Genomic DNA, 22,353 nt, shown 5'->3' with positions numbered 1-22,353 from the left:
AGGGAATCAGTGCACAAGGGTGATTCGCCTTCATCTCAAATACGACTTCATAGTCTCCATGCAAAATTCGCGCTGGAACTGCAACTCAGTCCACCAACTATGGTATTCGCCCCTAATTTCGGACCACATTCGCACATCTTTTCCCCTTTCAAGACAGTTTTCATATACTCTTTCCAACATTACAACCCATCAGACCGTCTATTTTAAACGCTGCTACTGCGCAATGTAGAGTTGGATTACTTTATTTTGCATACCAGGCCTATTCCCAAACCCACTGCCCGTATCCAACGCCACACTGCCTCATCGGTTGTGTACTAACTCCGCAAGGAAGGTGCAATGATTTCAGATGATATTCCCGATTTGGTTGGACTCGATGACGAACCCCCCACAAAAAAGGTTCCGGTAACAATCCTTACTGGCTTTCTTGGTACGTCCTATGTCTGCATGTTTTTCTATTTGCATGTTGCAAGTGATTATTTTCAGGTAGAACTCACCTGTTCACTGCATTTCAATTTATCACATGCACCGTGTAACACAGGCACGTTAATTCCAACTGCTACAGCTTCCATCACCGGCAAGTGAGAGATTGTGAGAGAGCCAAGTCTTGGAGGCAGTGGCATGTCCAGTTAGTTCGGGAACTGGGTTGCTACTCACTGAAGGCAATAGCTTTACTGTACATGCACCACTGACTGCGCGACTAGACCATTTCTGCCAGTGTTATTAGCCATTAGTGAGTTGAGTCTTGGGGTCTCCATCCAGTGAGAGCAGTTGTCGACCCGACTAATTTTACTGGTTAGGGTTTTCAAACTTCGTTGCTAGGTTGTTTACTGTCCACCTCGGTTGCTTACACTCAGCACATGGCTGGGTGAGAAGGACTCTGTGAGACATACGGTCTTGTGACATCTGGAGCACATGTCCGAACCAGCACAACCAATGAAGCGTGACCAATTCCTCCAGCGTGGGAAAGTTCCTTCTTCCCGGGACTATCGGGCGAACCTTAGCACTACTAATCCGATGTTTCCACCAAGCCAGAACAATGCTTTGTAGACACCGATGGACAAAGTTTGACATCTTTCGTATGTCCTGTGTGTGTAGTAATGGTCTATAGCTAACCTATGGTTGCTACGGATTCTTCGTTTTGCTACAACCGCGGTGGCCGAATTCGTCAGGAAATGGTGGTGCTATCTTTTCGGAAGGTTTTTCAAGTAGGTCACCGATCAGCGTCCGGTCACCTTCATCTATGGCGTTGTACAGAAAAGTAAAGTTAAAATTGGTAAAAATACAGCGCTGGAGGATTGAGGTACCCGAGTACATGAGTGATGTTATGTATAGACTTGGCAAGGACAGTCATGTCACCGAGATTTGCGTGACGTGTGCTTCTGTGGGAAGCAACGGTCAACACGATAGAACCAACTCTCTTTTATTTGTTTCAAGTGCACTCAATCTTTTGATTGTTCACCTTCGTACGAACGATAGTTCTCATGCAGCCAGTCGAGTTCCGTACATGAAGCACTGTCACGCTAAGAAGCACCCGATTTCCCGGGACATCAAAAACACGATCCTGTACCTTGGGGACACGTAACTCTCGATTTTAGTCCAATCGGTCTTCGATGGATCTGCAAAAATGCAACGTCATTTTCTGTAGGCCATTAGCTGAACGAAACATTGGCTTTGTAACACTAGAGAGCCTCATTTAGCCTTGTGTCGGATAGAAACAGAAGCCAGGGCTTTGTACAACGGTTCTTATAAACATCTTCGATTTGTATGATTCTGCATGTTTTATTTTGGCTCATTGTTAGTGAGCTGTGTTTCTCTTCGACGTATGTTCTCTATCAACCCGGAGAAATCTGGACAGGCCAGTTTCATGTTCCTGTTTGAGGGGACGCTCACTTGAGGGAATCAGTGCACAAGGGTGATTCGCCTTCATCTCAAATACGACTTCATAGTCTCCATGCAAAATTCGCGCTGGAACTGCAACTCAGTCCACCAACTATGGTATTCGCCCCTAATTTCGGACCACATTCGCACATCTTTTCCCCTTTCAAGACAGTTTTCATATACTCTTTCCAACATTACAACCCATCAGACCGTCTATTTTAAACGCTGCTACTGCGCAATGTAGAGTTGGATTACTTTATTTTGCATACCAGGCCTATTCCCAAACCCACTGCCCGTATCCAACGCCACACTGCCTCATCGGTTGTGTACTAACTCCGCAAGGAAGGTGCAATGATTTCAGATGATATTCCCGATTTGGTTGGACTCGATGACGAACCCCCCACAAAAAAGGTTCCGGTAACAATCCTTACTGGCTTTCTTGGTACGTCCTATGTCTGCATGTTTTTCTATTTGCATGTTGCAAGTGATTATTTTCAGGTAGAACTCACCTGTTCACTGCATTTCAATTTATCACATGCACCGTGTAACACAGGCACGTTAATTCCAACTGCTACAGCTTCCATCACCGGCAAGTGAGAGATTGTGAGAGAGCCAAGTCTTGGAGGCAGTGGCATGTCCAGTTAGTTCGGGAACTGGGTTGCTACTCACTGAAGGCAATAGCTTTACTGTACATGCACCACTGACTGCGCGACTAGACCATTTCTGCCAGTGTTATTAGCCATTAGTGAGTTGAGTCTTGGGGTCTCCATCCAGTGAGAGCAGTTGTCGACCCGACTAATTTTACTGGTTAGGGTTTTCAAACTTCGTTGCTAGGTTGTTTACTGTCCACCTCGGTTGCTTACACTCAGCACATGGCTGGGTGAGAAGGACTCTGTGAGACATACGGTCTTGTGACATCTGGAGCACATGTCCGAACCAGCACAACCAATGAAGCGTGACCAATTCCTCCAGCGTGGGAAAGTTCCTTCTTCCCGGGACTATCGGGCGAACCTTAGCACTACTAATCCGATGTTTCCACCAAGCCAGAACAATGCTTTGTAGACACCGATAAGTTTGGTTTGACATCTTTCGTATGTCCTGTGTGTGTAGTGGCCACGTTTCTGGTCCATAAAGCAGTATGTATCGCCCTGTCGTAGTGTAATCTCTGCGCTTGTCAGACAAACTGATGTCACATCGGTATCAGATGTGTCGGAAGTAGGTGAAAGCTACCCTGGCCTTCCCGATTCGAGAAGTAATCTCATTTCCAACCAGTTCACCAGAACTACAACTGCCCAGGTAAACAAATTTATCTACTATTTCGATTGGTTCGTCTCTTAGCACGAGGTTTGGATCTGATCCCACCCAATCTTGTTATAGCACTATACACTTTTCAGGTGTGAAGCGCATGCCCAACCGTGCGGCGGAATTATATAGGTTATTTAAAATAGCATTTTTTGATGGATATGAACCAAGGAGAGCAATATTGTCCGCATACTCAGTGTGTGTGAGCAAATCTCCCGGATGCATCTCGACTCCTGAGGTTTCAGAGGCAAGTAGGCAAATCTCAAGCAGCACATCAATAACAAAGTTGAAGAGAAAAATCAAGAGATGACAGCCTTGTCTCACACCACTGGACATGGTGAACTCGGGCGGGAGCTTGCCGTATACTCATACCCGTTACATGAGTTCGCATACAATGACCTCGTAAGGGATATCTTTGATCGCCAAACTCCGCCAAAGTTCCTGACGATCGATAGAGTCAAAGGCAGATTTCACATTAAGAAGAATGACCAACGTGGGACATTTAAAGAAGTTGCGTTGTTCAGGCATTTGTTTCAAGGTAAAGCTATAGTCGATGCATCCTCGGCCACGGCGAAACCCAGTCCGATTCTCACGAACCTGTCTCTCTCGATAATAAACTAACCTGCGCAAAATGATGCCAGAATGCGCCTTGGATGCGACGGATACCAGAATGATGCCACAATTGTATTTGCATGACGTTCTTGGGCCTTTTTGGAGACTGGGATGATGGTCGAACAGGTACATTCGACTGGTACTCTGTTTTCCTTTCAAATATTCTGCAGTACGGTTTTCAGACTTTTTACCAGTAGCTCGCCACCTTTGAGGGGTGCGGGATGTAGACCATCCCGGCGAGGTGCCTTGTCGCCCTTAGGGATTGATATCTCATGCTGGACCTCTGTTGCTGGTGGCGGGTTGGCATCGGTGTTCCATTCAGACCTGCTGAGTTCTTCCAGTGTTGAATGAGACCAGCTGAACTGTTCTTTGAAGTGCTCACCCCATCGCTCAGGGCTGAGGGAATGAACCATCGTTCCGTCTCTTCCGCATTTCGTTAGATGAAACTTGGCTTCTTTGGCCGGCTGATCAAAGCAGCTGAAATAGGACGGGGCTGTTGCTTACAGTAAAATTTTCTCCATCTCCAGGGTCTTCAAAATCCACGAGCGTTCTCTGTCATTCGTCAGCCTCTTGATTATTCGGTGTTCAAAGGATCTGTTTGCGCCATTACAGTCGCTATTTTCTGGTATGGCAGCAGTAGTAGCTGCTGATCCCGATGATATACGGTCTTCATTTAATCGAGTCACATGGATTGTACAGATAGATATGAAGGCTGAGAGCATAGCCTTTTTAACTCTCTTCCATGCAACCTCCAAACAATCTTTGTCACCTTCATGGCTGTGTGTTTCCAGTAGCTTTCCCACCAGACCAACTCGATACTCCTGAGCTACTGAAACTTGTCGAGGTTGATGATTGGACCTGCTTTGCTTTGGCACGTGTAATGCGGAGAGAAAGAGAAGTGAAAACAGGGTTCGTGCAAAGGCATGATAGCAGTCAAGTCGCATACCCAAGAAAGAACGACAATTTTTGATTGAGGACTTCCATCGCTAACTGATAGATGCATTTTCCAATTGGGTCCATGACTGCCTTGCGGTTGGTATCCTCTAAAGCAATGTGGGTGTCTGCGTTGGAAGTGTATATTGGTCAGGAACCGATGATGGTCAGCACACAATTGGAGCGGTCTATTCCCATTATCCGTACGCTGAGTATCGACTCCAAATCTGCCACCTAATTGTGCTTCTTCGTGACTTAATCGTCCAACTTGGGCATTCATAGCACCCGTCCTTCCGACTGAAACCGTTGTGTCAGATCTTGATCAAAACCCGTCCTCAGTCTCAGAACTGCTGGTTGTCAGGGATTGTGCTGATATGACGAATAAACACTGTTAAGCGCATCGACCTGCATTGATCTTACTTGGGCCAGACAACCCCGCAGCTCCAAGACGGTGGTTTACTGGGTTCCAATCCAGTAAGGCGATTTGAGCCTTGGAGATGAGTGCAACTTCCACACCGTAAATATCGCGAACCATTGCTTCAGAATCACCTGAGCTCGTCCTAAACGACTTGAGGTGCATGACCGAATTGTGGTCCTGTATACACGTGTCGGAGACGAAAATTCATAGGAGGTAAAGCGGAGTTTCAACACGAGAGATTTGTTGTACAATTTGACGTAGAGTATGGACAATGAAGGCTGCAACATGGATCAGGTCTCTTGAGGTTAGTAATTGACTAGGCCATGGTTTAAACAGGTAACGATGGCTGGGGTTGATCGCTACTTCTCGGTTGCCCAAGCCGAAGAAGAGATAGCCCATCTTGAGCCCTTGACTCAAAAGTCTGAACCCCGAGACAGCGGTTAAGGTTTCCTTTGCTGAACCACTTGGCTGCAGGGGGCTGGCCTGGTCCGGGGACGCCTGGGGTAAAGCATTACCGTCCCACTCCTAATGCGGCCGCGTACAGCTGGTGCCTTTTGATCAGCACTAGACTCTTTAGTTGGGAGATCAGAGCGTGCGGTTTTTAAGGCCAACCTTTTCTGACCCATATCTCCTCGGTGGAAGACGGTGTATGGTGGTAAGCCGAATTCTTTGCCGTTTATGCCTATTCCAATTGTGCGTCTGAGTCCTGGGGACGTAGGGGTTTCGTATATTCATGCACTTCTGTCTTCTGTTCTATTCTGTACGTTTCAGAGCGTTTGACTCAATGGGCGTATATGTCAATGTAGCACTGTGTCTGATGGGGACGGAAATGATGTTTATAATGACTGTGATGATGTTGGTGATATTGAAGAGGAATATCCAGTGTAGTTTTCGAGAGCTTAGTACACTGATTTTGTATCGTTATCGATTAGGAGAGCATTTCTATAACTCTTGTGCTTTTTTCTGCTTGCATGGCATTTGGGCACCGAAAGGGTGCTACAGCTAAGTGGTTTCAATTTTTTCTTACTGACAGTAGGCTTGCACACCTTTAAACTACTGTTGGCCTTTAGCTATGTATCACTGCTTGTACGAAGATAAGACTCGCACACCGGTTCTGTTCAATTGGTCCAGCTAACTGCCAGATGTTGCGCAATTCGAATCCTGTAGACTGTAAATAGCCAGTCGCCACGTAAAATCGTGGTCACTTTAGGGAATGCCGTGACTGATACTGCAGCTTGACTTGAAGCCGGTAGAAAACGTTTTCAGCTTGAACCCAACTCAAACGCATCAAATGTAGTATAATTTATTGTTGGGATGAAGACCTTTTTCCGTTTTCATAGTCATTTGAGCAGTTTCGCAGCAGTCCAACGGCATCAGAAGTTCACTAGTGAGTAATCATATATGCAACTTGTTACAAAAGACCACTGTTTCTTGGTCGCACCCAGGTACGTTCTCAGTAGCTGTTGGTTACTTTCAATTCGCGGTTGTTTTTACTCATTTCCCCCCAAAGGAATCGTACATTTTCCATCCTCTAATTCTCAACTAAAGGGGCATTTCGACAGATGTTAGTAATGCGGATGTTCTTCGCGAATGTTTTAATACCTGTTTCAGAAAGCTCGACGTGACTGAGATCTGGTGTAATTTTGTCCTAAGCGATAATACGACATTTGGGTGGGCAGTGCCTTTTAAGTGATCACTGACAATGGCGGGATTTTTCATTTTTATCGTCGTTAAAATTCATCCGTTAAAATTCATACGTTAATCTATTCTGAAGGTTTGTGCTTTTAAAGAAGTAAGGTCATAAGGCAGTTAGTGGTAACAGTTGATGTTTGTGGTTTCTGTGTGTCACTGTTACTCACTAATGAGTTGCTTGGACCCTATCTCACCCGTTCATATTGTAGGTGCAGGAAAGACGACCTTGCTGAATTACATTCTCACTCGGTCACATGGAAAGCGTATAGCGGTAATTCTGAATGACTTCGGTGAAGGGTCAGCCCTTGAGTCAAGCGTTGCAGTCAAACAACAGACAGGCGACATGTTTGAAGAATGGCTTGAACTCCGAAATGGATGCCTCTGCTGTTCTCTAAAAGACCCCGGTGTGAAGGCGATTGAAAACCTGATGAAACGTCGAGGGGACTTTGATTACGTGCTGATCGAAACAACTGGTCTGGCGGACCCAGGTACATGCTTTGAATGACAACACATCCATTTCTGCAGGCCCTATTGCTTCTATCTTTTGGCTTGACGAGAGTCTCTGCAGTAAACTCTTCCTGGACGGAATAGTCACTGTTTTGGACGGGAAATATTGCCTCTCCCAAATGACAAGCGATACTACTGGTCAAGTGAACGATTGCGAAAGGTTCGTTCGGTTTTGTTTGTGCACTGTCTCAATAGGCAGATAGCACTGGCAGATGTTTTGATCCTGAACAAGGTGGATTTGATTTCCGATCACCACAGGAATAAGGTGCTCGATCGGGTGCGGTAAGTGGACTCACTTTAGTTTGAGTTCAGGTAATATTTTGTAGTCAAAATATTCTATTCTGATAGATTATAGGAAAAGAATAATAGTGGATAAATACAGTACTCAAGGTTAGCCTACCTTAATCAGCAAGTCAATCCCCATGTATGTAAATTGGAACCAAACACTCATTAAATAAGTTGTCCAACTCAGACAGTCTGACTACATTTTTCGGTTCGGTCAAGCCATGGTGAGGGTACTTTCCCACTTCAAATCGTGTAACAGTATTTTCATAACTTTTAGGTCTTTTGTGACAGTTAGCCTGATAAACGTATACAGCTATCTAAGGTCTCCTTATATTGCTTTGAGAGGATAACAGTCTCTAACCACGGTCGAGCGCAACTGGCTGAAATCGACCGGTTTCCATTTTTGGATCCCGTTGCTGCTACGTGAACTTGTCTCTTTGGTAGACGCAGGTGCTCGTCGAAAACTTGGGGCTATCGAGTATTACTTTCCTATTCAATAAGTACTGCCACAACGCTCGTTCTTTAACTTTCTCAATATAAACGAAATTCGGTTCAGATAATAGATGATCGTCCACCTCTAACACCCTTTCGGTGCTCAGATGCCATACCACCCAAAGGAAGGACTTTGGTTTGGATACTGCCAGGTTGCCCAAGCCTAGACAGGAGAAGTCGAGAGGCAGAGGTCAGATCAATAAATCCGCCCTCCAACCACTGAGCCATGTCCTTCAGAGATACGGATTTTGACTCAAATTGAAATGGTCTCAAATCGGTCGTCATTTAATCTCGGTAGCCAGCCAACGACCAATGTAGAGTTTAGAAAAACTTCATGAAACATATTTCTTCCGTGCTATACTTGAAGTAAGGTGCTAAGGTAGGTTGAAGTTCGGTTAACTGCAGCTGAGTAGTCTTAATGCTAATTCTTCGGTGCACTCTTGTTTCTGCAGATCGCATTTTACAAGGTTTAATTTACGTTTAAAGCATTTGGGACTAAAACGCCATAGAATATTTTCGACTCCATTTATGTGGTTTCAAATCTATCACATATCATATACGGTTTGTGTTTTGACAAATTATCGCATAGTCTTCTTAGTTTCAATGTCCGGTGTGCTAGGCGAATGTTGTTCACAATCGTTCGCACACTGGTTGTGTTCATCATCCTGTCCCAATTCTCTTACCTAATCGCGGATTTGAAACTCACCAGTCTTCCTGACCTAATAACCATCTTTAAACACTCATCTGCGGTATCAATTGGATTCTCCACAGGCACATATCCAGTGCAAGTTTTCAAAGGTAATATTTGGCGAAAATTGTGCCCCCGGATTCACACCTCAAATTGTGTGAAAGTTCTGTACATTCCTGCCAATCACTCACCATTATGCCAGTGGGCTCCAGTACCTCGTGCTGTGAATAAGCCATTGTATCGTACATTCAGCCAATTCGGATACCTGTATGCGTGCCCCACTCCATATTGCAGTTTTCATCTTCGTATTCAAGAAGACCATCGACTGTCACTTGATTTTGTTGATTTCGTTTTGCGTTCACAGAACAATCAATTCAGCAGCTCGACTACTGCAAACAACCTACTCACAGTAAGTCCCTATATTCCTAAACCCGCATTATTTGCCAAAACTCCACACAAACCGTTCACCATTGCTGCAACCGCAACATCGGTAAGCTTAAGGAAGCTTAAGGACATGCTTATATAGAAGTGATACACTACTCATAAGGTTGCTGAAAATTCTTCGACAACCCACGACCGGCCCCGTTCTCCTTGGGGCTCACCAGATAAGCCCCTAGTTTCTGTCAGTCTACTACTAGAACCCAAATTGCACGAAATTAGCGAAATACACTCATTTGAAAACAAATTTGGTTTTGCGGGGAACTCACCTGGAACCCAGCAACCCAAGCAACTGACTGTGCAGCTTAGAAACATCATAAACGAGAGATTCAGCTGGGTTCCAGGTGAGTCCCTCACAAAACCAAATGAGTGTATTTCGCTAAAGGCATGCTTGTCCAACTCGCTAATCAATCACTCCAATCCGACAGACTCCACTTTCGCGTCATGCCGCCTACCCGAGTTTCTCTATTGGTGGTTATATTCCATCATAACACGCAACAGATACTGTGAAAAGTCAGTTGTCCACCTGCGCTTTTGAGCCTGAGGACCTCATGCATGCATTTCCCGATTAATTCTTCGAGCCTAGCTTGGATATGTAGACACCTTGGCTATCTTCGCTGCCGAGTCTATAGAGCCTGAATATTTTGAAGATAAATCTCTCTTTGGAACGTTGTCTTTGTAAGGTTGTTCGTTTCCAGTTATGTTTTGTGACTATTCGTGTAGAACGGGCGTAGGCATCGACCTACCATCCGCCCACTAGCTCAGTTTTACCGGCAGTTCGGACAGCTCCACAGACGCTGGTGTTGTTCAACTTCCACGTTTAGTACGATTGGTTGTGTTCTGACTTTCAACATTCCGGCTTAGCAATCAGCTTTGATACCAACGCAGTTGCTAAAATACAACTAGTCAGCACAGCAAGGAATCGCACAACAAACTAGTCTGAGACAATCGAATAAAGGATATGGTAAACAGGCCTTAGTATTCTTTAAGCCTGTAGTTCAAACTTGACAACTGTTTGGCGTCGCAGGTCGACGGATGCACGTTCGAGTCTCTATAATGGACGTGCAACTCATTCTAACATTAGAATCACTAATAAAGAGTTGATCCTTCTACAACATGGTGATCAAATCTGTCCGCTTGTCTGGACAGAAATTCTCCTCGAATAGGCTATTAACATCAGCTAATCAAGCCTCCTTCCATGTGCCCTATAAAAGGTCTACCATGACCATTCTTACGTAATTCTCTCAACGCTCAGTGTTCTTTGCCTTTCTGTTTCCCACCGGTTAGCTGCGGTAATGTAAAAGTCAAGTTAATTTGTTTAGCGATGCACTGTAAACGGACTTCCTTGCGCTGAATTGGAGGACAAATCGAAGCTTCCGATGCGACCTCGCGCGTAATAATATCCTTTTTGGGTCACCCACATTCAAACACATGACTACAATGTGTCTGGCGTTTTCCTTTTCGGTATTTCTGGTGTCGCACAACTTGGAATAAAAACCGGATCTCTGTTTCACGGGAAATTGAGGGTCATTCAGATGAGTGGAAAACGATAGTCGGTTAGGGCTACTCTATTTTTTTTTCTGAAATCAGGAAAACGCGATCCTTGAACGCCAACAGGAACGGTGACATAAGCAAGGGAGGCGCTGTGGTTAGTGTTGTTTCAAGGAAGCGGTCGTTCTTTAACCTTTCCGGCAATTTTTTGTGGTTGCGGTTGCGCTGGCTGAAACGAATGGATTTGTCGCTGCTGACAGGAGTCAGGTATTTGGAACACCATTAACCAACAATTTCTGACACAGTACCTCTCGAAAAGCGCACCTTATAAAGCGTTTGTATCCATTCGGGACGGAAGAATATCACTTGATAAAAATGTATATATAAATATATAAATATAAATGGCAGTATATTTGTGGCAGAGTAAATGACAGCCATTGTGCACACAGGTCTGCACAAATCTGTCAGTAACTCAGCCGTCTTGGCTCTTCGGATCACTTAGCAACTGTGCACAGGTGAAGTATCATTACTGAGCTCTGTCTTATTTTTATTGGTAGTATCACTCGCCTGTCTCGCTGGTCAACAGGTGAATCTGCATCAACGACGAAAGCCATTGTCAGTGTGACACCTCGTTTTTGGGGAGTGGAGTTGAGCAGCCATTTTTAGGGCCTGACGGTTTACGGGTTATGGTTATGGGAGGTGTACTCCAAGGAGAATAGCGATAAATGCCAAGGTTCCTCTCACGGAAAGACTTTCTTGTCGCTCACCTTGATCGATTTTGGCGGGTACTGTGGTGCTTGTATTCAATGTCTTGTAGATTCATGCTGGAAGGAACGCGCTGAATCACAAAACAGGTCTCGTTTATGGTGGTTCCTCGGCATCAGTGTACAGTTCATGGATGATCGCCTGTGAATCGCATTTGCCATTGTGTTTGCGGTATTCCTCCCTCTTGCTCTGTTTTTTAGAGTGAACTTGGATGATATCCTCGACCTCAATATATATTCTGCAACGTAAGTTTTCTTCAACAATGTTTTGCGGTCCATTAGATGACTTGAAATTTGCGACCCCAGCCCACTGGTTTTGCAAAACGAATGAAGTTTCCGAATGCTGAATGTATCATATTTGAAAGTGTTTCCTTGAATTGGCAAGTCTGTTCGGGTTGACCAATAACGTATATATGCAGCTGTTTTAATCTGTTGTTATTGTCTGTGTATCTTGCAGATGGCTGGTAGTGTTACAAAGCTGCACCTCCCGTTGTTATAAGATCGTTCGGCCTAGCTTCCATGCTACCCGAAGGAAGCACGAGGGCTGGGATACTGCCAGGTTGCTTAAGCTTAAACAGGGAAAGTCCAGAGGCAGAGGTCGGGTTCGAACCACGGACCTTCTGGTCAGTAAATTAGCGCTGTAACCACTCGTCCGTTGTTATAAAATGATGACCATAGCGTTTTCTGGTGTTAATCTTGTCTGGCATGTGCTTTTTACTAGCTCGTTAAAATTAAGGTTAAGATTCCAACCTTGCCGACCAACGGTCGATAACAGACACTTCTGCGTGGATTTTGTAACCTGGTATTCGATGGATCGTTTTCATCACAAGTTATGTCTATCCAACATTTTCATCATCAGCTAGGAACAGGTCCCATGCGTGTTTGCTGAGAACGCCTTGTTCTTGAAATAATCATCACATTGAGGTGGTTGTTTGTTAATTAGACTTCATGCTATAGACATTGGCTCCACCTACTACAGCTTCGCATACTATCCGTGCGACCTTGATCAGAACTTCACATGCATTTCGAAAAACATCCCTCGATGCTGAACACCTGTTTTTCAGGAATACGTTATTGATGCAATGTGCTTTATTTCTTCTGCTGGTTGGGCTGCAAAGAGCCGTAACCACATCGATTTTATTTTAATATCGTGATCAGTAGTATGACCCAGTAGTTAGAGCACAAGTTTACTGACCCAAAGGTCCGTGGTTCGAACCCGGCCTCTGCATCTCGTTTTTTTTCTGGGCGTGGAAAACTTGGCAGTATTCCAGCCCTCATGCTCCCCTCGGGTGGCGTGGCAGCTAGGCACCGAAATGGGGTTACAGCTGAACAGTTATTATTTTTATAGTACAACCTTCATTTTTTAAATCACGACTGACACCTTTTCCGCAAACTCATTTCAGTCCGAAACCAGGAAATTTCGAAGTTCAAAAGATTGAAAACGGTTCGCATTTGGATCAGGTATCTACCTCTGACTCTATGTACTCTAGTGTTTCTAGAGAATATCCACAGTTACGATTGAACTCAGTGAGAAGGTACTACGACGTCTGTTTGAGGGCTTCGTCGAATCCTTGCTTTGGGAAAAGCGAATTTCTTCCGGAAATGGTGAACCTATTGTGGTTATGCGGCTTAAGGTACAGTTTGGTTAACCACATTCTAGTCGTCTTACACAAAACTTGTGTGCTGTATCCGTTTATTACCGGTTATATATTCGTTTCCCAAAGGCAGTAGTTACCAAGTTCATGGTACTGCACTTATCGAGTAGTGTTTTAGTGGAAAATTTATATCACTAATTGTGGAACTTACCGAAACACTTACTGCTCAATAATGTACAAGCTGGCCATGGGTACCCGCTAAAGGACAGGCAAGCCAATTAATATTGCCTCGAATGTTGTGCAGTTTACCGTCACTTGGCATTTATCGGTTCTTACGGTGGAATATCTCAAACTCAGTTCAAGAATGGGTTTTAAAAGTGAGATGCAAAACACCAGACCCTCCAAACAGACGCTAGAGGAACAAAAGCAACGTTCTCCGCCAGCTGTGACTGGATGTGGAATATCTTAGGAGAAGCCGGAGGTCATATTTTAGTCGTCACCGTACAGCTGATTGCTGCATGAACTGCTAAACACCATGGGCATTTTTTGAGTCACTTGTAATAATCCAGACCTAACGGCTTTTAATTAATGTGATGGTCGTGTTGGATAAGTCCCCACTCGTTAGTATGTCAAAACAAGTGATTCCGGGACAGTGTTTGCACAAACTCCACAAGACCGTCTCCATGCTACCGATGTGCATACTGCAGCTGTTTAGCCACTTATTTTCCACTTCCCCATATACTGACAGATTTTTGTAATAAGGTGATAGTGGATGCTATAACTGATGACTGACTAACATGGTTCTCAGGCAATTTTCGCTACAAAAGATCCCATCTTGATAACAAATAGGTCTATAGCACCCGCGTTTTATCTCTTGCGGTTTGGTTCGTCCATATAGTTGCGTGAGCAACCTTATTTCAGGGTTTTCATATGAATTTCATCCGCTAAAAAGAATCAAGTGCGGGTTACACTGATTTCTGATCCACTGGTGAAGTTCTGGTTTGGCAGGTCAACGCCATGTTCCCTGCTGACTTTTTCAGAACCTGCAGGTGCAAATATACAACATGCGACGCGTTAAGTTTGTTGGTTGTTGTTATCTTCACATTGTGCTAGAAGATTGCTCTTTTTGACTATTCTATACGGTGCCTGTTGATCAGCTTCGTTCCAGTTACCCAGCTGATACAGTTTGTGCGGGTTTACTGAGGATACCAGAAAGGTGCGAGTTTAACACTGTATCTATTCACTGGGCACCGCCATTTGAATACAATCCTATTCGATTCCACAATGACCAAGGATATATATCGACAGGATAGCCAATTGTGAGTCAAACTCAACGTCGTTCTTTATAGGGCTGCCCGGTGGGTTTGGGCCAGTAGAAGTCCTATTTATTCAACGTTTTTAGTTAAATGCTTCATTGTGGTCAGGAATGGGTTCTACGGGCATTGGTCACGTCCGGTGGCGCCTTCGCAGTGATCCACAAGACATGCTATCAACTCAGCTTCTACCCCAGAACCCCGCTGCCTTTATTTGGCTGTTTCTGCCGTCATTAGGATATTATGATCCGTTACCAAACTACTCGAGGTGGCTCAGTGGTTGAGACGTGATCAGAAAGTCCGTAGATCGAACCAAACCTCGCCATCGTGACTGTTCCTCTCAAGGCTTTGGCAACCTGGTGACATGTCAGCCTTCTGGCTCATTTTGGGTGGCGTGGTAGGTAGGCACCGACATGGTGTCACAGCTGAATCATTATTATTGCTTTACAGTAACCGAACTGCTGATTCGGGTCCTGATTACCTCCGATAGGTTTTCCCGGACATCATTAGGCCACAGAATAATGGTAACTGTTGTCAATCAATTTCTATGTTTATAAATTAGAACATAATTTATGCTCCGAACCATTACCTTTGGTTGACAACGTTCCAAAAATACTTGCGTCGTCCCGTGACTTGGAGAAACCCTCACCTTGCTGAGTACGATCAAGCAACATCCTCACACAAAATTGTCTGCACCTGTACGTGATTTGTTGGATGGATAGCTATGAAGCGCTTGCCGTACTAGTAATCTTTTCAGGATTTGCGGTACTGAATGGAAAGCGAATTCCAGACATCAAACTAATCACTTGTTTCCCGCATCACCATCCACGCACAAGATCAATGTCCTCAATTTAGACGTTCATGTAAAACCGGGGGAAGTTGTTCGTAATGGACCCCGGGGTGAATGCATTTTGTAGATTGCGCGGTGACTAGTTGACCTCCAAATATTCCAGGAAGTTAGACAAAAGGGGGATCCTAGAAATGGGCGCTTGCTGTTAGGATACTAGCTGAATCCAGACATCTAAGTAGTTTCCTGAGAATATATTTATAGTACGTTACTGCGAAAAGATGAACGTTTATAAATACTCGTTCGGCGGTACATATAATGAAGAAATATCGAGATACTGTTTGATTGAGAATAAGAGTGGCGGACACTGTTGTGGGAATGTTGAGCATTTCGGAGTTGGGTAATGAAGGATGGGTGAGTAAGGTTTAGGGTAGTGAAATGCCAGATTCCTGAAGTATTGACCCTTGATAAAAGCGATCTTAGGCCACCACGGAATAGCATAGGACCAAAGTTACGGTTGGCCGGGCTTGGAAGGATCTTCGTAGAAGCCTTGCAAGACTTCCGAACACACACTCAGTTAGGGTGAGTGGAAGGGTAGCGATTTATTCATGCAAAGGCATGCGAACAGGCACGATTAAATTGCTCGAGAACAGAACGTGTGCCGCATTCCGAAAATTGGGGACCAAAGACTTGAATGTCATTGGCAGAGACTTCTGCGAATTTCTCTTTAGACATTGATAGATCGGTTTCGGTAATCGACCTTTTGGCGAAAAAATGTGCGCAGACTCTTGATCGTGGTTGTACAGTTTGTGACAAAGTGCCTCGACATTCTCGAATGGAGATCATAAGGGCAAACGACAATGACCTCAGCTGTGCTTACTATCCTTTGCCTTATGCCCGCGTATCCAGGCCCTCGACCTACAATTCGGAGGGCCTTGTTTTGAATCATGAGTAAGCTTAATGGTTGGGTGGGCTGCTTCTAAAGTTTGAACCCCTTTCTAGGTTGCAAGATGAATATATCGACGCACCAGCATACACCTTGGCATGGTCATTCGGACATCTGCCCTAGGTACATTGCGCCTGTCCGCACAAATCACGATTGATCATAAATCGCGCATTCGTAGTCTTCCAGAGCATTTGTTTTAATCGAATTATTCGGGGGATAACCTGAAAAGGTTAGGGATGTGAAAGTAAAGTAGGTGCATAAATTTCCACTTGTCTGTGAACCCGAATCATACGATAAGTTTGGAATCTGAGGTTTCTAGTAAGGTGAGAAGAGAGTTTCAGAGGTGAGGTTGGTTCGAGAAAGGCTCCAGGTTCGTGGCTAATCGACTTCATATTCCGGGGAATAAAAAGGAGAACTCAAAAATTGAAGATCATCATCATTGGCATAAACACCAGATCAGAACACTGTTACTTCACTTCCATAGTTGGGAAAAGCAATTGGTTGTTGGAAAAACTGCCTCGTGACCGGCTTGATTGTTGGCGGTTGAGGAAGTAAGCCGTTCAGGGTTACTGATTTGAAGTCACCAACAATAAGGGGTTCGGCAGTGAATTCTGCCTGTCCACAAGTGAAATTCAACAAATAAAACATCCAAACCCAATTTTCCTTTGGGAGAGGAGGTAGTAGCTCTATTCGCTCATCCGCATGAAACTTAATTTTAATCCAAAAAACTGAATTGAAAGGATCAAGTGGATGACGGTTGTCGAAACTGTTCACTTCCAAACCCCGTCCAAAACTGTCGAAATAGCAAATAATTCGGGTATCGGACGTGAGTCAGCTCGCCATTTCCGTAGACTTGTCCTGATTGGAAACAAAAGGAAGAGGATGAAGATGGAAGATGATTGAATGTATTAACATTATTGTTTAGACTGTGTTTTGGAACACAAGATCGAGAAGAGTTACGAGAGCGAATATTCGTTGTACGTTGTATTATCATTTTTTGGTATTGACTTTGGCGGGGCCAAACGTTTAAGGTTTCTGTAGGTTAGATGATGGTATCCCCGCAAACCGCTGAATACACCACCTACCACTGGTCTCGATACGCTTGTCTCCTCCATATTGCCGAAATTTCCAGTTGCTTGACATGACTGTAGAAGACCACTCTGTGAAACTTGATATACCGATTATAACTCGTCCTCTCGGAAATAGGTACGGCAACTGAATTTTAATAACCAGTGTGCCACGAATAACCTGTTGAAAACTGATTTGAAGAAAAAGTAGTGCTTTATATCCAGTCACACTCGACACCGGTGTTAAGTTCGCACATTATTCTGGTCGATAGTTTTCGTCTTTTCCAGCAGCCGGTTTACGGTTGTTGGCTCTTTGCCAGTTCACCAGTTCGTATTCAGCTGAAATCAGATTCATTTTGGTCTGTAGTGGTTAAATCCTTTCAATGAATTATCCGTTTTTCCCTCTTCTGTCCACTTAATAAAATGCAACAACCGAAGACTATCAGTGGAACGCAAACGCACTGCTGAATGTGAAGGTCGGGTTAGGCAGGCCTTTGTTCACCGTGGGTTTCACTGTTCCTTTGAGACTCACTGCTTCAGCAAGTCAAATTTACACGAAAATCGTGCAATTCGCCTTCCTAACATAATTTCATGATTCAGATGCAGTTCTGTTTGATTATAGGTATAGTACTACAAAAGGAGTAAAATCTTTCCCTTATTTTCTCCCGTTTTACTTCTTAGGGTTTCGTCCGCTTTGCTGGTGATGAACACGTTTACATACTACAGGGAGTCAATGAACTGTATGACTTAAATCCGGTGCCTCCAGAGCACACAACTTCCTTTCCTCCCGTTGGACTTCGCCTAGTATTCATTGGTAATGTTCTCATACTTGTGCACTGATACAGTTTATCTTCTTTTTAGGCCGCAATCTATGTGCCGATAGTTTGCGTCACGCTGTACAGGAATGTATCGGTTCATGAATACATAGTTCATCTGCTACTCTGTGTTCGTTTTTTCTTCAAGTGCCACATGGAAGTTTGAGATAGAGGGTAGGTGGTCAAGAAAAAGTGTGTGGCGATTATGGCAGGCGAAGCGGATCTGCCGCTCAACAGTGTTTGAAAGGCTAGCTTCCGTATATTTATTTTGTGCGGAACCGAATGTGGTGATTATGTAAGCCCTTAATGTCCATGTAGACCAAAGGGAATTGGGGTGGTTTGTGCACTCGGGTAGCAGAAGCTTCAAGGTCAGGAGTTCTTCATGTTCTGTTCATCCATCTATGTTTATTGGTATCACCGCACAAAATAATATGGTCTAGTAGTTTGACGAATGCATCAAGTGTGTTTTTCCGGAGGTCAGGTTCCAACCGGAATCCAGACACAGCATTTGGATTAATATCATGCCTTTTTGTAGGAATGAAGACAAGTTATCCTCTGTCTGTAGTATTTAAGCGGATTTGTTACACAAAGGCGCGCCATGCACTAGCCGGCAGGATATTCGAAGTATCGACATATGTCTCCAGTCTGCAAACAAGGTCGATGGGAACTGGGTAGCTCACTACCAGTTCGACCTTTTCGAGACCCATCAGGTATGCCTAGTCTCCGGTTTTCTGTCACGCCTTTTATCTAATTGTGCATATGCTGCGACGTACACCAATTTCCAAATCAGTGTGATGCTCATTAGAAGCTCAGCTGCAATTTACCAGAGCAAATTGTTTGTATTCTCCGACTGATTGTTATTCAAAGGCAGCTCCACGTCTCTATTAACGTCCGCGACGTCCAATCCTGTTGGGTAACCATGAACGATAGCTTCGGGGGGGGGGTGACTTTAAGTTGCATGGCCGGTTCCACTAGAAAACAAATGATTCGGCAATAGGAAGACAATCTTTTGTAAGCAACATGTAACACCACTCTATCCACAACCCGTTTCGTAACGCCCCTGTACTCCAAAAGGATTTCGTTTTTCGACACTATATGGAGTGAGTGTCTTCAGGTTACATGTACAGGTAGATTTGCCCTACTCCGAATCCGTCATCGTCGAACGGAATCGCTTAGGGTCTAAACTGGCGCACCCTGTCTGCGTCGAGTGTAACCACAGCGATAGCATGCAAGAGGTTGTCTTTTTCAATAAATTTGGTGAATGTATTTAAGGGTAGGGAACCAAAAGTTCGTAGTTTCATATCGGTCGGCAAGTTGGCTGCTCGGATTCTCATAGACTGACTAAAACATCAGCAACTCCTTCCCTCAGGTTGATACAAAATCTGGATTTCGCCTGAAACACAATATGGAGAAACGTAAAACAGGTCTTCGGAGGCACTGGTGGATTCACAGTGGAGAACCTCAACAGTTAAGACCCAGTAAACAAGCTATTGCGTACTTCTAGTACAACAACTAACCGACGTCACCGTACCTTAGCCAATGTCAGCTGATCGATGCAAGTGGTTTTGTGGTACATAAAGCCTGTGGGTACGTGGGAGATAGCTTGAAATCGTTCTGCTCGTTTGTGCTCTGGCACTATGGTAGTTCTAGAGGTGGTGTGAACCGCTACGGAGCCGGCTACTTGGCAGATAGAAGACGAGTGGGTGTGAACCATCTTGATATAGTTACAAAATGTGGAATGCTCCCCCCGGGGACGGTGGCGAAATTCGAGTATCCAACAGCGTACACAGTGATCTCCAAAATAGGTGTATAGTCTAGAGTGACCGCAGTGTCACAGCCTACTTTGTGATCAGATCCGTGTGGAAAAAAACCAAACCTTCAAAAAAGAATTTCGGAAGACTATGTCCGAACACTTTTTCTGAGAAATCAGAGGAAGTCTACGCCATTTGGCACGGAGTTTGATTAATATTTAGCTGTGGTAATTCATGGCGCACAAAATCAGAAGTAAGCCATGCTGGTTGCTTCGTTCGCAAATTCCTGATGCTGTCCAGTAAGTTTTACAAGAGAATTTTTCATACTGGCTGCTCCCAGTACAGAAGGTCGCTAGTAGTGTGGACACAACACGACCTGGCCAGACTTTTCAAATGAACACTAAGTGTTATGAAGTGAATCTTCTAGTACAGCTTGGTTGTGTCGTTGTTGATCCGGCTGATAGACCTAGATAATCTGGCAACCATATCGTCAGTACTGATATCTTCCTACACCGTAGGTGTGATGAAATGATGGAGCTCCCCTGAGAACGTCACCACACACTGCTTTTATACTGCTGGCTACTGCCAATGTACTGGCCACGTCATTGTCGACAGTAATTTTTAAATGCTTTTTTCTGAGAGCACATTCGTAGATCATGTCCCAGTTAGCCTATTGTCGGATCGGACCGATTAAGGTAGAATAGAGTGGTCAGATCAACCTTCCATGTATCATGCCGCCATTTAGTTCACTGAGTTTTACCGATCACTCAGACAATGCAACCACGCGTTGACACAGATGACTGCGTGGATGGCGATCCGCCTGTGATTGGCTCACGTTTGACCAACGATATGGAACGTTTGATAAATCTTCCAGCAGTGAATTGCCGCATTACTTCCATTCGTCATCATCGACAGCATTATATCTGTGTTCATCACTTATGCTTTGCTACCGTGCAGCCATGATATATTTGCACTCCTTATTTTAGGGGGAAAGAATTGAGGTGGACAAAGGTGGGACGTTGTGCTATTCTACTGAAGTAATTCCTAGGTGTCTAGACCTCCAGATACTCGTCTACACTGGAAACTGACAACAAAAACGCCATTGACATCGATTGCCAGCCGTATGTTGCAGCATCCCCAACTGGCTACCGTGGAGATCGCGTGGTCACCATCCTGGAGGGTGAGTTACCGTTACAGCACCCAGACTTTTCATGACAGCCTTCATATCCCTCTTCCAAGCCAACGGTTGGCCACCCTTCTGGTTATGCCGCTCAGGATTGATCACGGGAAGCAGCACTATCCTCGGAAAACGATGGTTTGGCATGTGCAATGCATACGCTAGCCAACGCTGTTTATTGTGCTGGGCACATTCATCACTGGAGGTCCGCGATGCACAAGCGAACACTCGCTTTCTAACTGCCTGATTACTGATTCGCTGATACCAACCTTATGAGCTATAGTTCTGAGACAGCCGTCGTCGAAGACCTGCAGATTTTTCAGTTTGGCTGACCGAACAGGCCAGGTCTCGCAACCACATAACAGAACTGCCCATTTTCAGGCGTGGTTCACACGTATCTTGGGATTCAGGGATGTTCATCTGACGCCATAGGTGTCAAATTATCAAATGAGACCCGAGGCTTTCAGCTTCGAAAACTGACCTCTGTCACACCACAGTCGAAGTTGGTACAACTTTCAATATACGTAAAACGCTCCACAACTTCGAGTGCCTCTTCTGGGTTGTAAGCGGTGAGTTCAGTTACTGTATTTGTGCGAGCATGAATTTTCACTCTGCGGGTGCACAGCACACGCAACAGGACAGGTTGCCTTTTGTCAGGTCATCCAAAAGCCTCCGCCCCTTCTCCTTTTTGGAGAGGAGATATCGTCTGCATATTCCAGCTCAGCAGATATTTGAACACCGGGGATGTGAATACCCTCCAGCGTTCGTCCCATTGTTTCACTGATCACGAAATTAAATAGAAATGGAGAGAGTTGGCACCCTTGACGGACACCGGTTTGTGTACGGAATATTTTGGATGGTTCTCTGTATACTCTCACAAGCCTGAGTCTCATAATTCAAACAGCCTAATGCGTACACAAACTTCCTCTCGAGGCAATTGTGTTAAGGATGCAACACACGTTACGAGCCGTTTTTTATACAGGCACTGTCTCCGACTCTACACTTGTCTAGGATAGTGTCTTTGAAAAGGTGGGCCTTCTGCGGGCTTCGAGCACGTTACATTTCCTTGAGCCATGGGACGCCGATAAGCAACCAGGATGTGCGCAATTCATGTGCGTCGGTGTGTGCAAAAACGTAAGGTATAGTGCGGAGCTACAGGGAACGCTCAGCGTCTATTTCACTCAGTCCATTCTGTAAATCCTCGACTAGCTGCCTTGAGTACACACGGCGAAGATCATACTCAAAACGCATCTTGAATAAATGTGGATGTCTTGATCTCCCAACTGAGTTCATCAAACAGTAACGTTTGTCTTTTTCGACCGCTTTTCTCGGGCACTCCAGCTGCACCATTGGTCTAATTGTTTAACCTGGAATCAACTTCTGGCTCCTGACGTTCCCTCAA

The 22,353-nt window shown here is 44.7% G+C and overlaps 1 protein-coding gene across 1 annotated transcript; it reads left to right on the top strand.

Moving 5' to 3' along the window:
• Window positions 1-336: 336 nt before the first annotated feature.
• Window positions 337-21,713, top strand: T265_12818 (hypothetical protein; the record flags this gene model as incomplete). Its single annotated transcript, XM_009165679.1, has 13 exons — window positions 337-427; window positions 2,225-2,320; window positions 7,045-7,323; window positions 7,361-7,502; window positions 7,538-7,624; window positions 9,172-9,216; window positions 11,702-11,746; window positions 12,904-12,961; window positions 13,000-13,134; window positions 17,890-18,039; window positions 18,236-18,318; window positions 20,839-20,954; window positions 21,419-21,713. Coding segments are annotated over 13 exons (1,620 nt in total), but the record flags the coding sequence as incomplete, so codon positions are not given.
• Window positions 21,714-22,353: the final 640 nt, after the last annotated feature.

Source organism: Opisthorchis viverrini (assembly GCF_000715545.1).
Source record: "Opisthorchis viverrini unplaced genomic scaffold opera_v5_17, whole genome shotgun sequence".
NCBI classification, from domain to species: Eukaryota; Metazoa; Platyhelminthes; class Trematoda; order Opisthorchiida; family Opisthorchiidae; genus Opisthorchis; species Opisthorchis viverrini.
This window is presented reverse-complemented; position numbering and strand designations above follow the sequence as displayed.